The sequence below is a fragment of the Mytilus californianus genome, unplaced genomic scaffold (genome assembly GCF_021869535.1).
Source record: "Mytilus californianus isolate M0D057914Y unplaced genomic scaffold, xbMytCali1.0.p SCAF_2, whole genome shotgun sequence".
NCBI lineage: Eukaryota > Metazoa > Mollusca > Bivalvia > Mytilida > Mytilidae > Mytilus > Mytilus californianus.
In genome coordinates, this window is record NW_026262668.1 from 10,908,411 (window position 1) to 10,933,447 (window position 25,037).

A 25,037-nucleotide genomic window follows, 5' to 3' on the forward strand; every position below is an offset into this window, starting at 1 on the left:
TGCAAATTATTCTCTACTCTGTAAACCCCATCCAGACCCTCATTTTAGTTCTTTTGTTTTTGAAAAGAGATTTTACGAGAAACACCTTGATACCAATGATCTACCATGAACCGTCCGATCGTGAATACGACGATACATGGTGTATCCCAGGTCTTCGTAGGTATTTTAAAATATATAATAACTCCTAAAACGTTTGTACATATAAAAAAGAAGATGTGGTATGATTGCCAATGAGACAACTCTCCACAAGAGACCAAATGACATGGAAATTAACAACTATAGGTCACCGTACGGCCTTCAACAATGAGCAAAGCCCATACCGCACAGTCAGCTATAAAAGGCCCCGAAATGACACATTTATACATCCCTGGCTTTCAAATGATTATTGGAATGTTCCTGGTGCTTCGGAAGGTAAATCCAGGAAAGCGTTTCGGACGCACGAAATTTGTAACGTATTATTTTCATTTAATAGCACTGAGTCGATACCGCTACTTGTGGACTCTTAGTCCCTGAGGTTGTCATCTGCTCATTAGTAAGAACTTCGATACTGCCATGATTTCTAACAATCATTTTTTTCTTCAATATTCCATTGATAAATTGAGAAAATATCATGCACCTTAGGTTCCAAATCCCTCAAGTAAAGTTTACCTATATAAATTTGGTTTTTCTATTTATGTCTCGTTTAGTTTATAAAGTGTTGGTTTGAGAGTTTCTGATGAAGGCAAACACAGAAAAGTGCTTCGGACGTATTACATTTATAAAGTGGTACTTTCATTTAAAGAAAACAGTAATAGACATATGATTTTGGTCATTAAAGGGCTTATATTTATTGGAAACAAAACATCATAGAAATCCCATCATCATAGAAATCCCATCATCATAGAAATCCCTTCATCATAGAAATCCCTTCATCAAAAAAATCCCATCATCATAGAAATCCCATCATCATAGAAATCCCATCATCACAGAAATCCCTTCATCATAGAAATCCCTTCATCATAGAAGTCCCATCATCATAGAAATCCCTTCATCATAGAAATCCCTTCATCATAGAAATCCCTTCATCATAGAAATCCCATCATCATAGAAATCCCATCATCACAGAAATCCCTTCATCATAGAAATCCCTTCATCATAGAAATCCCATCATCATAGAAATCCCTTCATCATAGAAATCCCTTCATCATAGAAATCCCTTCGTCATAGATATCCCATCATCATAGAAATCCCTTCATTATAGAAATCCCATCATCATAGAAATCCCTTCATCATAGAAATCCCATTATCATAGAAATCCCTTCATCATAGAAATCTCATCATCATAGAAATCCCATCATCATAGAAATCCCATCATCATAGAAATCCCATCATCATAGAAATCCCTTCATCATAGAAATCCCTTCATCATAGAAATCCCATTATCATAGAAATCCTTTCATCATAGAAATCCCATCATCATAGAAATCCCATCATCATAGAAATCCCTTCATCATAGAAATCCCATCATCATAGAAATCCTATCATCATAGAAAACCTTTTTTACTGAGACTTTACTTTTGGGAGAAGTATGAATATTCTTTATAATATTTCAAAACAGATATCTTTCGGCAATTGTAGGAAAAATTTCTAGGGGCAATCAAGTATTTGAGGTAACGAGGCACATAAAGTTTCGAGTCGCTTTTTAAAAGTACAGAAGTGCTTCCATTCAGTACTAAATATAGGGTGCGCAACCTGTTCAGGAGCTGTGATAAAATTCTGCTAATTTAGTGCTGTTCTATTGACAAATTGGTTATTTTTACTAATAATAGTAATAAGTACAGTACAACCGACCTAGCTTTCACATTCCTTGTCAGATCTATACCAATCTAATTAAAATATAGATCTCTGATTTTGCTATGTTGACGAGCCGGCGAGTTATGACGGATCTGAATTTAAATCAAATTAGTCAAACAGTCATGCAGTATATACTAGGTATTTCATTTTTTTGGTCTCATGATTGAAAAATCTTTGAATTTACGGAGTACTGTTTTATATTTATACACTAAATGAACAGCAAAAGCGCGGTTCAATGTATTTGTTTCTTGTTTATGTTATAAAAAAATGACATGGTTTGCACCAATCAACTTTATCTATTAACTGAGTCCGGGTTTAAATGACCCAGGTTCAAATTCTACTAACACCGCTTGTGTTATCAATATCACTTCGTTGTTAAATTGATACATAACTTGCTCTCAGTTCTCAGTAATTTCACCATGACGAACTGGAAACAAAAGGTCATAGTAATCACAGGTATGTGTTATCTAATATCAATAGTACAGTCAGTGCCAAACAACAGAACCACAGCATGTGTACATGGCAAATTATCTTCGTATAACACAGTCCTGGGAGGAAATTGCAGGAAAATCGGGGAGGATTTTTATAAAAGATAAATATCAACAACAACAAAACATAACGATAATAATAAAAATGACACAAATAAGTTATGTATTAATATTTAATAGGTAATCTGAAGAGTATTTATAAATTGTATCATTCAACTGAAGTTCATTACATATATGGAAAGCCAATGTAGACAAAGTGTTTTCAATATTTCCCTTATTAATATTACAACAAATAAGGATATGATACGTGTACAATGATGTGTACGGACACTATCATGAAAGTTATCTTAGAAAATTTTAAAGTGGTTGGAAGCTTTAAAAAAAGAAAAAAAAAGTAACAGAACAAAACTAAAAACAAAAAAAAACAAAAAATAAATCAACCCTCCCATCTCCCAGGAAAAAAATTAAAAAAAAAACCCATAGGCCTAACCCAAAATCGACCAAAATAGTTTATTTTAGATTTATTAGTTCCAAATAAGCATCATGTGACTAACTCAAATAATCATACTTTTTCAAGATCAAAATATTGCTGTTGTTTTAATTGATGATTGATTGTTGGTGTTTAACGCCATTTTCATCACTAAAATGTTTCGAACTCGCAACCTCATAGTTGACAGGCTAGTGATACATTAGATGGACTACTTTTTCTCTTGATAACATTTTATTAAAATGTGTACAATATGAATTCACCAGACAGTACCTGATGTCACAAACAAATAGTTACATGTAGTCAATTAAAAGATCTTAAAACAGTATCAAAAGCAATTCAACCAATTCAACAAAATTTTAAATTTTGATAATTCTATTACATATCAACTAGTATAGTTTAGAATTAATGCAATATTTCTGCATGGTTATCTGTTACTTTAATAACAGGATTGTCTGATTTAAAATATTTTTCTAACAATAAAGTCTCTGATGAACTACTTAGACTACTGGTCCACTGTGGGTCCCTTTTAAAAAGAGGCGAAAGATACCAGAGGGATGTTCAAACTCATAAGTCGAAAACAAACTGAAAATGCCAAGGAAAATAACAAAACACATGTGTTTAAATGATGTTTTAAACGGAAGCAGTTACGGAGCATAGTTGGCACATATGTCTTGGGCATCCTTTAAAAGAGAGGCGAAAGATTTCAAAGGGATATTCAAACTTATAAGTCAATAACAAACTGAAAATGCCATGGCAAATAACAAAAACGTGTGTTTAAATGATGTCTGAAAAGGAAGCAGTTACGGAGCACAGTTGGCACATATGTCTTAAGCATCATTTGAAACAATGAGTAACTGTGAGCAGTTGAAGGCGACAGATAATTGAACAAATCTTGATTCAGTCACTTAAAAATAGGGAGATTTGATATGATTGCCAATGCGACAACTATCCACCAAAGACCAAAAGTGTAGTTTGTAGTTAGTACCGCCAAAGTAACAGCCTCGCCACTTTTGAAGACAACATCGCCATTTTTTGCCATCTAATGAGTATCATTTTAAGAAATCACGACGAAAACCTCTACAAAGATCCCTAATTTTTCGGTGGTTGAGTTGTATATACCTAGCTGCATTGATGCCACCACAGTCCTGTTAAATACAGTTTTCACTTTCGTCTCTGTAATTTCTTTTTCAGTTAGCACGAAAACGGCCAGATTAATGTATGAAGGTCCATTATGAAATTTAAATCCGCCACATTCTGTGTGTATCTGTTCCAAGTCAGTTGTCTGTAATTAAGTGGTTGTAATTTGTTGCTGTATATATTTGTTTTTCGTTTATTCAGTGCTGTATATATTTGTTTTTCGTTTATTGCTGTGTACAAACATCAGGCCGTTAGTTTTTCTTTTATAGCTTGCTATGCTGTATAGGGTTTTGCTCATTGTTGTAGGCCGTACGGTGACCTATATTTCCTAACTGCTACGTCATTTATTTAATCTCTGGTGGAAAGTTGTCTCATTTGCAAGCATACCATAACTTTTTTTTATTTTTCTATTGAATAATGAAATTTTAGAAGCTCCTTTATAAAATGTTTTTATTTTGAGTTGTTGGTCATATCGGTTAAAAACATGTCTGCAAGAGGAAACCTATGGCGGAACCAGAGGGGATCTCTTCGATTTTTCTTCTATAATTTTTCTTTTAATTACGTAAAAACGGACGAAATTTGGACTAATGCCCGTCATAACTCCCCCCTTTCCAAGATTGTACCCTATATTACCCTCTTTTTAAATGGTAGCAGGATATCTTCCATTAAGATGTAGTGAAAATAAGATATGTCTGATTTTTTTCTTATGCAAATTTCAAAGGTATAGTTAATCTTTTACATCTAAATAAACGGAGATGTATGGTTTTCGTCAATAGGACCAACAGCCCAATGGCATAAAGAACAAAATGCATCTATAGGTTGTAGATGAAAAAATGTGTGGTCTACGTCAACAGCAGCCCAACGACACAGAAACCAAAAACATTTCGAGGTTAACAAACGACTTTCATACGAAGAAAAGGGTCTACACAATATGTCACGTCCAGAAGGGTTTGAATAACAAAGTCTGTCTGGATGTATTATCAAATAAGAAGATTATTTTATGGTGTATGCAGAATATGGTCAGTAGCACCAATCAGGTTATAATACAAAATCAAAGCCTTAAATAGCCTAAACAGTCCTTTGTCTTTCCATACATTGTACCTTTATCCTTCATTGTAAAAGTCAATATATTTTTTCCAAGTAACTTAAAAGGTGGATTAAATGGTAATATAAACAAATGATTGATTGATTGATTGTTGGTTGCTTAACGTCCAGTGGTATAAACAAATGAAAGAATTGTTATGTCATCCTGTTTTTCAGATTTCCGGAATGTACTGACTTTCGTTAAGATATCTGCCCCTGGCCGCTACTTCACTTAACGATACGAATTTTGTAAAGCTATCAGCAGTTAGCATTTACCTTTTCCTCAGACTTGTTGAATCGTATCTTTATGCATGCTTAACATCACCAATCTTAATCTGCAACTTTATATTTTCGACAGCAATTGCGCTGCTGTATTCCAATTCAATATACTAGTAGTTAATACCGTCAGAAATAAAAAAAAAAGGTTTTATGCATGCATTGCAAACAAAAAAGGTCTATGTTAATACCAGGAAAAAGGCTTTATTCATTATTCCCTTTTCAAGTTTTTCTAGATGCAAAGAATTAATATGTATATGTTTAAGTTTTGTACGTGTATTTTCTTGTAGGTGCTAGTTCAGGAATTGGTGAAGGAACAGCATTGCACTTCGCCAAATTCGGGGCTAAATTGTTTATTACTGGCAGAAATGGCGATAATTTACAAAAGACAAAAGACCAATGCGTACAATTAGGGTTACCTAATGATAATGTAAGTTTTTAATACACAACAATGTCAGACCACAAAAACAAAAACATTTTTTATGCCCCACCTAGGGGCATTATGTTTTTTGGTCTCTGCGTCCGTTCGTTCGTCCGTCCGTCCGTCCGTTCGTCCGTCCGCACTGCCACTATCATTTTCTATGTTCAGTGGACCGTGAAATTGGGGTCAAACACTAATTTGACATTAAAATTAGAAAGATCATATCATAGGGAACATGTGTACTAAGTTTTAAGTTGATTGGACTTTAACTTCATGAAAAACTACCTTGACCAAAAGTTTTAACCTGAAGCGGGACAGTATCCTTTTCTATGTTCAGTGGACCATTAAATTTGGGTCAAAACTCTATCACGAGTTGGTTTACCGTTATGGAATAACCGTTTCACAGATGATATGTTCCTAATGTCGTAACTACAATACCCTTCCCTTTTCACGAATGTGAACTACCGAATTAGACTATTTACCGGATTTGTAATAACATAAGCAACACGACGGGTGCCACATGTGGAGCAGGATCTGCTTACCCTTCCGGAGCACCTGAGATCACCCCCAGTTTTTGGTGGGGTTCGTGTTGCTTAGTCTTTATGTTGTGTCATCTGTTCTACTATTTGTCTGTTTATCTTTTTATTTTTGGCCATGGCGTTGTCAGTTTGTTTTCGATCTGTGAGTTTGACTGTCCCTCTGGTATCTTTCGTCCCTCTTTGGCATTAAAATTAGAAAGATTATATCATAGGGAACATGTGTACTATAAGTTTCAAGTTGATTGGACTTTAAATTCATCAAAAACTACCTTGACCAAAAACTTTAACCTGAAGCGGGACAGACGGACGAACGGACGGACGAGTGGGGCGTCCGTGTACTATGGACACGTTCTTGTTTTTTAATTTTATACACCGGCATCAATTTTTTGCCAAATGCAGCCCTGTTGGACGGCACTTAGTATGGTGATATCAAGCGGTCGGGAATAAGTGGGTACCTAATTTGTGAAATCTTTTCCTCCTACAGGCTGAACTGACCAGCCCAGATCCCTGAAATTGCACAGAAATATTGCACACTTGGTGAAGGTGTGTCACTGCTATTAATGAATTGTTTAGGGAATGTTCCCCTATTTTTTTTAACTTCGGAACTTAGTCAGTTGGAATGCTTCAACATTTGGCACGTTCTCCGAAAGGACGCTATTGGTTATAAGTAGGCAAGAATGCCTTTTTGGTCAATATTAAGAACGGAAAAAAAAGTAAAAACATCATCATGTAATGTTATCTTTTTCCTTGAAAAATAGATCCACACGAGCAGCAGACTTTAGAGTGTTGTTATGCGAATGAATTTATTACGTACTAACCTACATTTGTTTTTAAGGAAGTTGCCTTTATTGTTATCCCTTTGTTATCGGATGTGGATTTTAACTTTGTGGCTCTTATCTGCAAGTTAGTGTAACGAAAATATCAGCTGCAAGTCAAAATATGAAGCTAACCGGAAGAGGACTTGATAAGATAGGTAAAACATTATTGCGCGATACATCCCGGTCAAACAGGGAAGACCGAAAAGCGTATATTTACGTATCTCGCACGGATAAACGAACTTTCTCTCATCACAGGACTCGTCGACGGTCGTGTGAAGATTTTGTTATCTTATTTTGAGTGCAACTTTAGACATTTTTTACAACTAAATTTTAAGTTATAATTTATGTCGGATTATTTTCAGATTGCATCGGTTGTAGGAGATATTACAGATAAAGCTGTGCAGTCAAAAATATTATCTAATGCCATAGAGAAATTCGGAAAGATAGATGTACTTGTAAGTTCGATTTTTATATCCATTTCATTTAAAACATTTAATTCGTTTTCCAATGCTTCCTTCACTTTGCCAAAGATTCAGAACTTTGGTAATCACAAGTATATTTGAACCTACGATTACTCTTCGTAAACCAGTCACGTAAAGATTCATCTTTAATTTGGCGAAAGGGTGGATGTATCTTTCTTACTATACATTTTGTATAAAGGTCAATCTCTTATCAGAGGCGGATTTAGGGGGGGAGGGGTGCCCGGGCCCCCCTTATGGAGCGTCATTTATGGTTAATCCAGACTTTTTACCGGTTCCACTACAAATTTTGCCTAGTTTGGGCACCCGCTCTTTTTCAAAATCCTGGATCCGCATCTGTCTATTCATGAAATTTTCGTCGCATTATCTCGTTAACTACAAATCAGAGCTTCCTGAAATATAGTATCAAGCGTCATTAGAGCACTATGTGATGCGTTTACACATCCAACTTTCTGTTTAATGAATACTTATTGCGGGGATTTCATTAGTGAGCAATACACCCTATCGCTATTTATTCCATTCCGGATAAGTCTTGAAATTACACAACTTGTTCATCCAGTTGAAGCTATCTGGGGCCCTGTTTAAACAATGTAGTATGCATAATACTTTTTAAAGAGACCTGTTTAAACCATCGTAAACACTTCAAACAAAAATTTGTTTTTACTTTAATTCGAGTTTCGAAAAAGTGGATCATAATCTATCAAAGTTTCAAAGTGTTCGCTTTCTAAATTTTTTCATCCCTCAGCTCGTTACTGATGACCTTTGTTTTTGCGCCGGATGACCCAAACAGGAAGTTGTCTAAGTGACTGTTTTTTTCTTTATTGGAATAAATAGCGATAAGGTGTATAGCTCACAGTAGATCTGGGTAGCCATTATATTGCAACGATATACTTATTATTCCCATTCCAACTTTGGAATTTTTGTATCACAGTTACCATGATAAATATCAATATGAACTTCGCAATTAAAGTAAAGGTTAAAAAAATGTATTGCTTAAAGTTGTCTCTGAATACAGTACACAACTATCTAATCCTAGCAACGTAGAATGTAAAATAATTCTTCGCGTACTAAACATAACAAAAAGAAGAATTTTGTTTAGCTTTTAAGAGATTTTTTTGGGGGGATGTACCTTGTATAACTTTGCGATTTAAAAGAAAAAAGTTGTAAAGGTTAGATTGTCTTATTTTGTCGAAGTCTTAAATAATAATCCCCGCACTAAAATCTGGATGCGATTCGCTCGTCCGTTTTCCCGCTTGTGATTCACGATGTTTTTACATTTTAATTCTACACGCTAGTTGACTTTCTCTAGCTTTACCAATGACATTAGTATTTGAAAACTCATAATGTTTTGTTAAGAAGTTCCATAATATCGTTATTTTAACTTCAAATCACAGTCTTATATAACATTTGTGTGTACTGACTTTGTATCATGCATTAGTAAGTCTGTGATGGGAGACAGAAAGAATATGGGAACACTTTAGTTGACTAAATCTTAATTGATGAAGTAAGGCTCGAGGACGAGGTCTTTGATAATATGGTTAAATCGAATTGCATAGTCTTCTGTGTCTAATTTGATTAAATTCATCTTATTTAGTGAAATAGACTAGATAATAGCAGACATTTATTCCTTGAGACCTACAGGCATCACGTAATGTGCAATTATTATTCCGGAATTTTTTAAAGGATGAGCTATGATGTCAGCCATTATTTGGTCTTTGTTATTGCAAAGAAATTAAATTCTTTAATCCTTTTAAAATGTGTATATTTTGTGATATATTCTTGGCAGTCTTGTGCCATAATATCACGTGTTATGTCAGAATGGTGTCATTTACACGTCAACATTAAAACAAATATGAGCAACAATCAAATGTTTTACTCGCCTCTTTTACGGTAGCCACTGCTCCGCCACTGACATAATTAATGTATAACAAACATTCTAGAATTACTATATAAGGGAAGTAATTAGAAACTAAAAATGAGACGGAAGATACCAAAGACATAGTCAAACTCATAAGTCCAAAAAGAATTCCCTCAGGCAAAGTTGACCGTAGAAAGCTATTCTTTTAGGTCCGTTTTGGTCAAATAACTCGTCAAATATTTTAACACTCTAGGTTTTTTTTTCGATTTGAGCGTTCCTGGTGAAATTCAATTCAAATTTCTATTTCTAAATCTAAGTGCATCTGCAACAATGGCAACTCTCCAACATTGTAGACTAGAATATAATTCATAACCAAATCATCTTTTTGTTGTTGATCTTTTATTGCTGGTAATTTTTGCTCTGAATAACTTTAATATTAAATTTGGTCTCAGATTTTTGTAGAAAGTATCAGAAAGGACTTTTCATTCGAATTAGTTAATCATCTGTGTTTAGATAAAACATTATTCATGTTGACGAGACTCTCTGTGTCGACAGAAGGCACAACATTGTTTGGTACGTTATCGTCTTGAATATGCCCTGAACATTTGAACCTGGATTTAATTTTTTTTTATAGATTGGAACTTTTGTTTTATTCCTTTCCTTAGACATCACTTCACCATCTAGGATGTAGCCGTTTGTCCACTTAACCACATGCACTGAAATATAGTTCAAAATACTTTCCATGTCTAGTATCTATGCAAATAAACAGTTAAAATGTCGTTTCAAAAATCTTTAGAGCAGTTTCACTTAGGTATGTAACAGGTATTTCATTAGTTTTGTCAATTTGCTTGCTAGTTTTGTCCTTGTTATTTTTGAAGTAGGAGAAGTTATGCAATATCTGTCTATGCTAGACCGTAACACACAGACCATTCATCTTTTGTGTGGCATGCTTTTTTGTATAAGATATATTGTTTGATTAAGAATAACATTAAATTAAAAAAAAATCATGTTCATGTATCTTATGGAAAAAAAATGTTTTGGATTAAAGTTAAAAAGAGTTTGTCCCCAGAAATAAATCCCTCGTCCACCACGAAAGATGAATGGTTGGTGCCTTAAAGGTTATCTTAAACTTTGTTGAGAATTGCATTTTAATGTTATTTCTGTGTAACTTTTAGGTAAATAATGCAGGAATGGTGCACTATTTAAAAACCGGTGATACCTCAGATAAAGAGTATGATGAAATGTTTGACACCAATGTTAAGGCACAATTCATGCTAACAAAAGCCGCCATGGAATATATAAAACAAACAAAAGGTAGGTACTTAAAATAAGGGTTATAGTCGTGTTAACCATGGTTGCTGGGAACAGCTCAGATCCAACTTAAAGAGGTGAAAATCATTTGACATATTTAAATAGTAATGCAACAACATGATACATGTGAATGGAACTAGCTGACAAATCATAAGCCTAGTATCTTCATTGAGTGCTCGATGCCACTGCTGGTGGACGTTTCGTACCTGAGGGTATCACCAGGTTTTTTTAGATCATATTAACAAATGAGAAAAATACCACATTAATGTTATTCCTTCATATACATTTTTGATGAATATTTCAAATTCATTGAATGGTAAAGGATGCTATATGAGCGTCGGTTAGAATTGATAACCGTGTAACTAACAGCAGTGTAACCAGGCAGGACAGTTAGTGGATTATATCTTTAAAAGAAAAATAGAGGGAGAGCTTAATGTCAATCAAAGGTAAAATAAAAAAAATATCGAACTCCAAGGGAAATTCAAAACGGAAAGTCCTTTATAAAATGGCAAAATCACAAGCTCAAACACATCAAACGAATGGAAAACAGCTGTCATATTCCTGACTTGGTACAGGCATTTCCTAATGTAGAAACTGGTGGATTAAACCTGAGCGGATTGAAATCGAGCGTCACTGATGAGTCTTTTGTAGACGAAACACGCGTCTCTACACTATAAAGGCTGAATTTGTCTGTAAATATTTTGTAGAATGTAATAAATATGATAAACTGCCTAATGTACATTCATTGCCTTCGTCACATCCATTGACTACACCTCTTGGGCCTCTGTTTTATTGATAGTCAGAAAACATAATCCTGTATTATCATAAAAATGAAATTTCTTGAATTAAGTAAATACCAAAATGAACGAATATTTGATAGGTAATGGATCTTTTAATGACAAAAATGTTTTGAACTTGTTGTTCTTACATACAATTAAGATGCTAAGTCAGGGTTTATTCTTCCCATTCTAATTTAGGAATTTGCATACCACAGTTACCATGGTATATATTAATATGACCCTCACAGTTGAAGTAAAGGTCAAAAACAGATTTGTACTCTTTGAATTTGTCTCTATAGATAGTACATAACTGTCTATTCCATGAATAGGTAAAATATAAAATAATTCTTCGTGTTCTAAACTTAACAAAAAGAAGAAATCTTGGTAAGCTAAATGGCCTCTAAAAGAATATTTTTTCGACGCATCTTTTATAACTTTGGGATTTATATATTGGTTGTAAATGTTCGATTTTCTCATTTTATCCAAGTTTAAAAGCATAACGGCCGCATTGAATCCTGTTATTCCACTTAGAGGTGGCTCACCAATGCGAGTTCCCGGTGTAATTTGCGATATTTGGACATCACATGTCTGTAAGCTGGTGGGTTTTCTCTAGCTATATCAATGATATTTGTATTTGAAAATTTATCAAATAATTTGTGAAGTTCCATAATATCGTTATTTAACTTTATGTCACAGTCTAGCATAATGATCTTGTTTACTGTATCTGGCATTTGTTTGTGCATAACAATAAATAGAAAGAAAATGGAGTCTTGATAATTTGCTAAATCTAAATTTATGAAGTAAGGTTTGATGTCTTTGAGGATGTGATAAGATCTCTTTGCAAAGCCTTCCTCCTCTTAACTTTATAACCTGAAATATATAATTTATCACAATTAGTATAATCGCAGATATTCATGCCTTCTAACCTACCGGCCTCAAGGAATGGGAAATAACTGTTAAATTCTTTCGATTTCTTTTTATTACAATCTATTTTGGTGTAGAATTTGAAGAAAAAAAAAGAGTTTTAAAAGATATTTTTTAGAAAGTTTACCACAAATTGTACACACAAATTTTACTTACTATTTCGATTTTCGTGTCCAAAATTGCATGCAAAATTTTACAATTTATAACATAGCCCATTTACTGTTGTCTGACCTTAACAGTTTATAAAATAGCTGGCATAGTGACATCATTGCCTATATGTTTTATCTAAGTATTCCATGTGTTACCTTACCAAAAAACAAAATACTTCCGCAAATTATTTCGTTAGCCACAATCTTTACTAGCCCTTGTAATATATATTTCATAATCCCGTGAATTATGGCCATATCCTACGTAGCATAATTTGAGAACATATAGGACAGAGAAACATACGAATAATAGCTAACAAAAGGTACCAGGTTTAAAATTTAAGACGCGCGTTTCATCCACACAAGACTAACCAGTGACGCTCAGATCAAAATAGGTAACTGTTTGAAAATTAAGTTGATATAAGAACCCTACAAAATAGACCAAAAATCATCTTTTATTTCGTATTTGAATGTTCCAAAATCAATCAAAGTTTGATTCATGTATATGTAAAAGTGCACATACATAAGATCGATTTCTATCTGACGCAGCTCATTTGTTATATCATATGAATTATCATATCCTACGTAGCAGTTTTATTAAATACTTACAACAACTTTCTTTTTTCTGTATTTCATTGTAGCATTTTTTATGATGTTTTCTGCAAGGATATAGCTTGAGCTATCAGCAATGACGTAAATATTCAGTCCACTTAATCATTGAGAAAACAGCAGTTTCAAATTTTGATTCCATATTCTTTCTGGGATACAGTTTAGCGTTTTTAAATATAATTCCTATGTTGATGTAGTTTAGGTCTGTTGTATAAGCCATTTGATTCACTACACTGGTTTCGTCTCTAATCTGATGATGTGTTTTACTGTTGTAAACACTCCTTGGCTTATATACATGGTATATGATAAATAAAATTTGAACAATGAGTAAAAATAGTGAGACAATACATCTTGATTTCATTTATGTAACTGTTGTATGTCTCAGATCAAACGATTTCTAAAACATAAAAGATAGGAAATAGAAGAATACATATACATAAAATAAAAACTCACCAAAGATACCAGCGACTCATTTAAAAAAAATTATGACAAAAAATACTCGTAAGTCATGAACTTTTCAGTATAACTTACGATCAATTTTTATCGAAGATTTTTTTGTGAAAAAAGACCCACGATTTTTTTGTACGCCATACTCGCGTTTTGTCTACAAAAAACTCATTCATCAGTGACGCTTGCATATAAAAAGTTAAAAGGCAAATAAAGTGCGAGGTTAAAGAGAATTGATAACCCAAAATTCAGAAAGTTTTTTTCCAAATACAGCTTAGGTAATTTATTCCTGGGGTAGATATCCTTCGATATTAATTGTATGTTTGTTTTTTTTTTTGTATTTTTTTTCATTTGGGTGAATCTAGTGATGAAGAAATATCTTTGAAAGTTTGTTTAATTTATTCACTATTTTTCTATTACCGAGTTTACCGGTTTAAAGCTTGACAACAATATAATCTGTTTATTGAACACCGTCACGTGACCATCTGCTTTTGATGCGTTCTCTTTTTGTAGTTTAGGGTGCTTCCACGACGTTTATCAAACATCTTCTTTTTCGTATTTATAAGTAACTTAACGATTATAAAGTTATAATTTCTTTTCAAATTTATTAATCTTACAATGTACAATTTACACAAAACATCACATCTTCATTGATTTTATGTATCATATATAAAAAATTTACATTAACCGATAAACATAGCAAAAACAAGACATTTGTCGCAGCTATTTACATTTTGTCCAAGGACAAATTAAGATAAATTGGTCAAGACATCTGATATTATAATTACTAATATTTATCAAAGCATGTATGAGAAGCCTGTAATTTAGGGTTTGTTGGTGCTCTCCGCATATTTGTTTTTCGTTAATTGATTTGTTTTAAATCAGGCCGTTAGTTTTCTGGTTTGAATTGTTTCACATTTTTTCAGGGCCTTTTATATCTCATTTAACTGTATGAATTTTGCTCATTACGATGACTTATTGTTGCTTACATCCACGTCATTTGGACTCGTGTAGATAGTTTTTCTCATTGGAAATCACACCACGTCTCCTTATTTTTTATATTAAATTAAGTTGATGAATGCTTTTGAGTAAATTTTGTCGTACTTTAAATCAATATCATTTCAGACACCTGATTACCTGGGTTAAAATAGTAAATCATTATAGTAATTAATATGATTCTAATCAATTTATGTAGTATTCTCTTTTTCCATCAAATCCCAACGCTTTCCGATCTGTCTTTTGGTTGTATAAATACACAAGGTAATTGTTTTCACTTAAAAATATGAAACAAGACATGTGTCACAGCTGTTTACATTTTAATATTACAAAATAAAAAGATTAAAAGAACCTTTTTTTTTTAATAAAAATGTGTTTTCCTTTTTAATTTTTTTTTAGATAACTCGTTTGTTAGCATTTTTTCACAATTCTTTATTATTTCTTCCTTTTTTCTGCAGGAAATATTGTATTTGTTTCAAGTATTTGTGGTGGTAGGCCGGTAAGTTCAACTCCTATATTATGTGTCAAGTGTGCTTGGTGTCAGACCAGACCGGTTAGTTCAATTTCTATATCATGTGTCGAAAGTATATGTGGTGTAATACCGGTTAAGTTCAATCATCATTTCAAGACATTTACCTCGAATTTAACAACAGCGGTCATCTTAGTACTAGAGTCTATGACATACTAGACGATTTCACTTTTCCTCACCTTAGTAGCAATATAAAAACTTCACCCTCGTTTGGAGTATACATTTCTCAAATCATACGATATTCAAGAGCTTGCAGCTGTTATGCAGACTTTGGGAAACTTCATCGGTGTCTTAGCAAAACATGAATCAGCCAAGGGTTTTGTCAAAGAACGTCTCGTCCTTTTTCTCAAAAAGCTCATCGAAAAGTACCAAGACCTAATGGATAAATATTCAGTGTCTACTTCAAAAAAAATACAAGATGGTCTTGAGTTATAGATTTTAGGAACTGAAGTTCTGTATCTTTTTATTTTACTTAAGTTTCCCCGTTATTTGTCTTCGTGCTATTATGTTTTCTTTTGGTCGTATGACTTTTGACATGACTCGGTAATTATGCATCCCGCCATCGGGTTTTTATACGACCGCAAAAAAATTTGTGTGGTCGTATATTGGTATGACGTTGGCGTCGTCGTCGTCGTCGTCCGGCGTCGTCCGGCGTCGTCCGAAGACACATTGGTTTTCGCACTCTAACTTAAGTTTAAGTGAATGGATCTCTATGAAATTTTACCACAAGGTTCAATACCACAAAAGGAAGGTTGGGATTGATTTTGGGGGTTATGGTACCAACAGTAAAGGAATTAGGGGCAAAAAAGGGGCCAAAAATAAGCATTTTTGTAACTTCCAGACATAACTTGTGTGTTAGTGTATGGATCTCTCTGACATTGTACCACAAGGTTCCATATCACAAAAGGAATGCTGGGATTGATTTTGGGGGTAATTGCCTCAAAATTTTAGGAATCAGGGGCCAAAAAAGGGGCAAAAAACAAGCATTTTCTAGTTTCATGACAATAACTTGTGTGTAAGTGTATGGATCTTTCTGAAATTGTACTACAAGGTTCCATATTACAAAGGGAAAGCTGGAATTGAGTTTTGGGGTAATTGCCCTAAATGATTAGGAATTGGGGGCCAAAAAGGGGCCAAAAATAAGCATTTTTTTAGTTTCCAGACAATAACTTGTGTTCAAGTGTATGGATCTCTCTGAAATTGTACTGCAAGGTACCATACCACAAAGGGAAGGCTGGGATTGATGATGGGGGTAATTGCCTCAATATTTTAGGAATAAGGGGCCAAAAAAGGGGCAAAAAACAAGCATTTTTCTAGTTTCAGGACAATAACTTGTGTGTAAGTGTATGGATCTTTCTGAAATTGTACTACAAGGTTCCATATCACAAAGGGAAAGCTGGGTTTGAGTTTTGGGGTAATTGCCCTAAATGATTAGGAATTTGGGGCCAAAAAACACATTTTTCTAGTTTCCAGACAATAACTTGTGTTCAAGTGTATGGATCTCTCTGAAATTGTACTGCAAGGTACCATACCACAAAGGGAAGGCTGGGATTGAGTTTGGGGGTCATGAATCATAAGGGGGTTCAAAAAATTTGAGGGGGGGATTTTTTTTTTTTCATTTTTTTCTTTTTTTCCTTTTTTTTTTCTTTTAAAATTTTCCATTTTAAGTTGGTTATTTCTGATTTATATTTAAAAGCAAATAATAATGATATGGTAGGAGATACACACCAAACAGGATGTGTAATTTATTATATTATAAGTATTGTGCAATAGCAAGAAATTTTCAATTGCACAGTATTGCACAATAGCAAGAAATCTTCAATTGCACAGTATTGCGCAATAGCAAGAAATCTTCAATTGTACAGTATTGCGCAATAGCAAGAAATATCCAATAGCACAATATTGCGCAATAGCAAGAAATTGTCAATTGTACAGTATTGCGCAATAGCAAGAAATATTTAATTGCACAGTATTGTGCAAAAGAAGATACTTCATATAAATTGCTTATTTCTTGACCAATTTCAATGGGGTTTTATTCTTGAATTCTTGGGGTTCTTTAATATGCTGAATCTAACCGTGTATTTAGTTTTTGGATTTTGGGCCCCGTTCTTAAATTGGTCCACATTGAGGTCCAAAGGGTCCAAAATTAAACTTTGTTTGATTTCATCAAAAATTGAATTATTGAGGTTATTTGATTTGCCGAATCTAACGGTGTATTTAGATTTTTAATTTTGGGTTCCGTTTTCAAATTGGTCTACATTAAGGTCCAAAGGGTCCAAAATTAAACTTAGTTTGATTTTAACAAAAATTGAATTCTTAGGGTTCTTTGATATGCTGAATCTAAACATGTATTTAGATTTTTGATTATGGGCCAAGTTTTCAAGTTGGTCCAAATCGGGGTCCAAAATTAAACTTTGTTTGATTTCAACAAAAATTGAATATATGGGGTTCTTTGATATGCTGAATCTAACCATGTATTTAGATTTTTGATTTTTGGGCCCTGTTATCAACTTTGTCCACATTGAGGTCAAAAGGGTCCAAAATTAAACTTTGTTTGATTTCATCAAAAATTGAATTCTTGGGGTTCTTTGATATGCTGAATCTAACCATGTATTTAGATTTTGGATATTGGACCATAATAGGTGAATGTCCAATTTAAAATTTTTAAGTTCTTAGACCACATTCATTCTGTGTCAGAAACCTATGCTGTGTCAAATATTTAATCACAGTCCAAATGCAAAGCTGTATCAAGCTTGAATGTTGTGTCCATACTTGCCCCAACTGTTCAGGGTTCGACCTCTGCGGTCGTATCAAGCTGCGCCCTGCGGAGCATTTTATTGACTCTTTAAATTTGGGCATTCCTGGTGCAGGTGGGTCCTGAGTTGCGATCCGTACAAAGGGTTTTTACAGTGTTGTTTCTATTTTTTTTACCCTTGTATTTATATTTACTTAATTTTTACTTTATCGAGAAAGTGTATACTATATAGGGTATGTACTATCAACGACAAAAACTTCTTTTGTTGACGTCATTGTCAAATTAACCGTCTACTATACCTTATTGTTAGTGTCTTTGTTAGATTAATTTGTATGTTTGTTTGATTTTTTTAGTCAGTTGTGTTGTATATCTGTGATGTATGTTTACACGGTTTTGGCTGCTTGGTCCCAATTATTCTCACATTAACCTGTTATGTCTGTTTGGATTGCTCACCCTATTTTGTCAATATAACGGATTTATAAACAACTTTCATATAAGTGGGAGGTTAAGCAAGATATAAAACCAGGTTTAACCCCCCATTTTCTTCGGAAAATGCCTGTATCAAGTCAGGAATATGGCAGTTGTATTTCACTTGTTCCGTTGTTTGATAGCTTTTGATTTTGACAGTTGTTATGGACTTCCCCTTTTTGAAATTGCCTTGGAGTTTTTTGTTAAAATTTTTTCAATATGTCTGAATTTGCCAAATATTTTTGAAAAAAATTAGTTCAGTTTATGGAGATAATGAAATTGGATATCACACTTTACACTATTTTGAGAAATAGCCATGATACAAGAACATATACCCCCATTTGTCTTTTATTAGTAGAAGGCAATGGATCTGAATAGTGCTACCCTTGTGTAGACAAATTGTCTTTTATATTTTCAAAACAGTGATATACAAAATTGAAAAACTTTGAATTTGATATTTCTCGAAAATAAGTATCGTGATCTATATTCTCGAAAATGGATTTGAAATGAATGTATATTTTACGTTTTTAGCAAAACAAAAGGAAATATATCGAAATTATGTTACGGATGTCAAGTTGGGTGAATATTTGTATACACTTTTTAGTGTCTGTCCACCTTTATATAGAGTATAGAAATGAAGCATGAGTTGACGGCCTCAATAAGTAACTATACATTGTTTTTTTACAGATGGGAGAGCTGCCTGTATATTGTATGAGTAAAGCCGCTATTGATATGTTTACACAATGTCTTGCTTTAGGTCAGTATACTTTTATGGGTCCAGTGCCCTTTAAAGTATTTTTAACAACTAGATAGGTACCTTAGCAAGTCGCAGAGATAACGGACACTTTTAAAGGACATTAAAAGTAAATGGTACAGGGAACATCATCCCTTGTGATGGTGTGGTTGTTGAAAAAGTCGCAGTTCTCATACGACCAGGGTTTTAGTATATTTCCAATACAAATGCGACGTTGAAGCTTAAGTCAACTGACTTTTCTTATTTTCCAAAGTAACTGAAATGAATGAAATTGGAGATGGGGAGGGGGGAGGGGGTATGGTTTGATGTACATGTTAATGTTGATGTGAAATTCTATATACTTCACTTTGATCTGTATATTGGATATAGATGTAGATATAGACATATGCTATATATTTTATCAGTTTAAATATGGTGCCCTGATTAGAGCACTGTACAATTATTCATAATTGAATATAAATAACCGAGTTGGTAAATAACAAATATATTATTTTAATATTGGTCTCCCAGCTGATACCTTATTCTACTAAGTATGTTTCCGTGTTTAAAGGAACAATGCTAAACTAAGATTTATGAATGTTAAAGATAAATTAGAGTTTCTTAATGGTTAAATTGAAAGTCATCTTTTCGAAACGTTTACAGATGCCATCATTCTTAATAAGACCCTTTCTAAATATCTGTGTCACAGATGACCATGGATGTACTATTTGTCTAAGAGACGTTCCCCTTCCTTCGTTCATAACTTAACGCCAAATTTTGACTTGTCATGAGCCACAAGTTCCATTAGTGGAACAATAATTGCTCCTTAACTTTTAGGAGCACCTGAGTTGAGCTTTTAGTGGGGTTTAGTTTGCTGGTTTATTAGTTATTTGTATTGTGTTTTGTATACTAATGTTTGTGTTTTCAACTGTTTTGTTTCTTTTGGTCATGGTGTTGTCTAATTTTTTTATTTATTTTTTTTATTTCCCCATTGGTATTTTTTTTACCTTTTTATAGGTATGAAAGTAAGGAGATGTATAATATCATAAATTTAAAAAGACTTTTAATGATTATTTCAGAATTGGCTCCATTTGGTGTAAGAGTAAACGCTGTTAAGTAAGTAATTTATTTGGTTGGTATCTATTAATAACAAACAACATGTCAGCAAGAATTAAAGTAGAATACAATTGTTTAACAATCAAATCTATTGAAAAGGACCATACAACCAGGCTCTTTCTAGAAACACCACTGATTAATTGGCGTAAAAGTGGTATTCATTTTTTATGATATATTGGCTATCACGCAGTGTGTGGTTTTTAGATTTCCGCCAACATGGTTATATCCCCGAAAAACAAAGTTTGGGGTATACAGGAACAAAATATTCGTCTGATCGTCTTGATGTCTGACTGTCCGTCCCACTTCGTGTCCGGGACATAACTGTTGTAACGCAGAACCTAGGTTGACAAAACTTAGTATGCAGATGCATTTAACTAGACTAACATTTTGCACGTTCGTCAGAGAAACGCAATAAGAATGCAAGCACTAATGTTTAATAAACAGTATGCAAACCTCAGATTTTGTTCCTCGGTCAGTATGATTCTGTCAGATTGATTAACCGGTAAACATGTGTCAACCTCATACAACATTTATATCAAATAAACATACTAAAAACTAGATCTACGTATAATTATTTATTGGACCCACAACGACTTCAATAAAGTAATTTTATCATGAAGAGCTTTGGACACAATTCACTGATACTTTTTTTTTATAATTACTGTTGGTATATGATGGTTTTACTTTAAATAGTATTTTTATGATGAGCTAACATCCCAGACACCAACCCCACCACTTCTCACAATAATTATGTTTTACATAGTACCAAGCATAAAATAAATGTCAAACTATCACTCTTCACAAAGATAATATAAATGTGTATGGATGTTGGTATGACGGTCCTTCCTACTATTTATGATTTTCTTGATGATGTGACACGTGTTTTTTTGTTAAATATTTCCGCTTTAACCAAAGGGTTATTTTCCATCAAATGTTGTTTGAGAAATAAGTTTACTGACAGAAGAGAACATTTCAATTTTCTCATTGTAACTGTGCATTTATGTGAAGCAACATATTCCAGTAGCGCTTGCATTTGATATATATTTCCAAGTTGATACGATATTCCAGGGCTTGCATTCCTATCATGATTTCTTTGAAATAGTGTTACTGCTTAAAAGTAGGTCATTGCATCAAAGGTTACTAAATAGTAAATTGAAGTTATCACTTTTAACGGACGCCATCATGATTTTGTTGACCATTATGAGATATCACAGATGACCACGGATATGCTCTACTTGGCGTAAGCACAATATCGTCCTCTTTTTCTCGATTGGAATATTACCAAATGTGACTCGTATGTTTACTTACAATGTGTATCACGACGTGTGTCACAAGTGTATCAAGAACTGGTGACCATCCGATGCCCATGAGTTCACCACTGATTTAGAACTGGTGTCTATCCGATGCCCATGAGTTCACCACGGATTTTAATGGGCTTCTTTATTGCTAATTCTGGTTTTCTAGTGTTTTATTATTGTTGGTTGCCTTTTAATCGTTTTTTATTGCAATGGTGTTGTCTGTTTTATTGTAACTAGGATGATTTTATTGTATTCTCTCTCTGTCTTTAAAATTTTATACAAATGTATATACAGTATATGTTTATCATCGTTAACCATCTGCGTTTGTTATACTATTTATAGACTTTCCATACAAAATATTAGCGTTAATCGTTTCGTTAACAGTATGTTTCCTATTTAGTCCAGGTACAATAGTGTCAAAGATAGCTAGACGAGGAGAAAGAGGATATCATTCTGATGAAGACTATCAAAAGGTACCTTTATTCGTTTTTTTTGGATTTTTATTGTGTCAAAACTTTCGTAATAGTTATTTTTTCATTCGAAAGATAACCAATCTCCATCGATATTAATTATATGAATGACACATGCATGCATTCGTCAAATTTGTACCAAAAGTTCAATTTGTAATTTTTATATGGCATAAACGCTAAGTTGCTATTTTGTGTATTTTTGTGATAATATTTCATATCTTGCTACTCGCTTGAGATAGATATTATCGCTAGAAACTAAGGGCGCACACGCCGTTGTCAATGAAAACATCAACAATAGGCAAAATAGCGATAAACAGATTAGTATTGGTCTTTCAAGCTCGAGGATGTTTCTCGGCCACATCTCATCTCGTGCTATCGTCCTTCGTTGAGATTGTAGCTGAGAAACACCTTCTCGTTAGAAAAACCGTCGATAATCTATAAGCCTCAGAGGATACCATCCGCTTAGTAGCAAATGCTTTGTTACTGGTATGACTTAAATTATACACTTCAATCTTAAATATCAATCTCATAAATTATTTAGTTGTTTGAAAAGTTAAAATGATTCTCCATCAGGCAAAGCTGGCGATTTAGCTGTTCTGTTTTGTGTTTTATTTTTCCCTCAAAAGTTTAATATTTTTGGATTGTGTCCCTTGTGTTAATATAGCTCCTCATGGATTCAAGTATTTATACATTCATTGCTTTCGATTGTTTGGGGTTGAGTGTACCTGGTGAAGGTAAATTGTGAAAAGTCTTCGAAGGCATCAAATTTATAAAGTGTTATTTTCAATATTAAAAAAAAACCACGTGTGTTACGAACAGAAATCGGTTTCATACTTTTTAATAATGATACTTGAAAAAAAAGGTTCAAATACAATTTTTTTGTTGTTGTTTTAGATCTATTTAAAAACATGGAAAACGTTTCATTTAGGAATTAACGTGTATTTTACATGAAACTTTCCCTTATTTGATGTGATAATCATGTAAAACTAATTTGAATTTCAGGTTAATAAGTTGATTAACATCAAAATGCACATTTATTATTAAAGCTATGTTTACGTAATTAATTTTACAAGAACGAATTCGTTCGTGCTTATTTGCACGGTACAAGAAAAACGTTCCATTTTATCTGGTTTACGAATATTTTCTGTATTATCTTAGTAAGTACCATAACTGAAAACAATCCAAAATGAATAAGTGATCATTATAATGTAAATTATTTTGTTGCATTTCGATACAGACGTTCACAGAAAAAATAGTGTATAGGATAATGTTTCATCTACATAAATCTATGTACTTCTAACCTTTTTGTAATTATCTGGTTAGAATTATAGTTTGGTTGATATTAGAAACAGTATGCAAAATATTCAGCTTCAACATATTTTCGTTTCAGTTTTTAGTTGCACAAGCAGCAAAACACCCACTTGGAAGAGTAGGCGTGCCAGAGGATGTGGCCTCAGCAATTTCTTTCTTAGCTTCCGATGAAGCGTCGTTTATTTCTGGTCAGATTTTATATGTAGATGGCGCACGACATTGTATATCCGCTGGAGTTACAACAAGTGTTAAATGATACTTGTAATTGTGTATTTTATGGAATAACTTATACCATTAAAACTGAAGCAATTTAAAAACATGAAAGAGCAAAGGTATTGTTTTAGTTGATTGAAAGAAATGGGTAGATACGAAAATAATTCTCTGAAAATTATAAATCACAAAATGATACCGGTAGACTACAGAATGAGAGTAAAAACAAATAAAGTGGCACAATTAGGTCACCGTACGGTCTTCAACCAATGAACAATCCCCACGCACTATAGAAATCTGTAAAAGGCCAATTCATTACTAAATATAAAAACAATTCGAAAAGGAAGACATGATTAATGCTATACAATAAATGAACAACCAATATGACAGACAGCAACAAACGTCAATAACTGAATTACAGGCTCCTGGCCTAGGACAGGCACATAAATATTTGTGCGGTGTTTTTCACATAAATCAGGCCTTTGGATTGTTTTACATTTTGTTATGTCAAGGCATTTTATAGCTTGCTATGCGGTATATGTTTTTCTCGTTGTTGAAGGCCGTACGACGACCTATAGTTGTTAACATCTGCGTCATTTGGTCTCTGGTGGAAAGTTGTCTCATTGACGATCATACCACATCTCCTTATTTTTAATTATGAGAGCTAAAACTTCCCCTTACATAAAACAGTGGTGTAACAGCACAAGATTTGAAAAAAAAATATTGGAATAAAATATGAAAATCAGTTGGAAAAGTCTTGACTCATCATATCAGCACTACGCATACCAAAGACCCTAACAAAAAGACAGAAAACACCTTGTTTAAAATAACGCAATACATCTCATTTATGCAAAGCTCTGATTCCTTGCCCGGCTTTGGCTATACTTTTTGTCCTTTTTTGGTTTATATGCTTTTCAGTTTTGGATTTTGAAAAATTTTGGTCTCGAGCATGAAGAGACTTGTATTGTCGAAATTTGTATCTGGTGCAGACAAAATGGTACCGTTAATATGTTTACATTGATCGTCTCTAACTTTCTCTGTAAACAGAATCACCGTGAAAATAAGAATGTGATATGCCGTTTGTATTTGTTTTATGTATTTTTGTCATATAGCTCTTCAACTGTTTCGGTACTTATACATCCCTCGGATTTCAAATGTTTGGCTTTGAGCGTTCCTTGTGAAGGTAAATCCAGAAAAGCGCTTCGGACGCATGAAATTATTAAACGTGTTGTTTTCAATTTTTTGTAATTGTTAATACAAGTTTGCTGAGACCTTGAAATATCTTTTGGTTTGATATTGTTTGCTTTCCGTCTCATTGACGATTACCCAACATCTTCTTTTATTCAAAATGTGTTAAAGACACTAATACTTTATTAATTCCGTGCGTTACTAAATCTACCAATGGAAAGCTCAAAACAAAAATAAGGAGATGTGGTTTGATTGCCAAAGAGACAAATTTCCACCCAAGTTCAAATGAAGTGGATGTAAGCAAGTATAGGTATAGGCAACCGTA

The 25,037-nt window shown here is 33.4% G+C and overlaps 1 protein-coding gene across 1 annotated transcript; it reads left to right on the forward strand.

Annotated features, from left to right (window-relative positions):
- The first annotated feature begins 2,168 nt into the window (after positions 1-2,168).
- Positions 2,169-23,632, forward strand: LOC127727883 (uncharacterized oxidoreductase TM_0325-like). Its single transcript, XM_052235043.1, has 9 exons — positions 2,169-2,289; positions 5,598-5,737; positions 7,448-7,540; positions 10,598-10,736; positions 15,093-15,133; positions 19,074-19,143; positions 20,199-20,235; positions 21,934-22,006; positions 23,394-23,632. The coding sequence occupies exons 1-9, from the start codon at positions 2,253-2,255 to the stop codon at positions 23,568-23,570; spliced, it is 807 nt and encodes a 268-aa protein (XP_052091003.1). The 5' UTR covers positions 2,169-2,252; the 3' UTR covers positions 23,571-23,632.
- Positions 23,633-25,037: the final 1,405 nt, after the last annotated feature.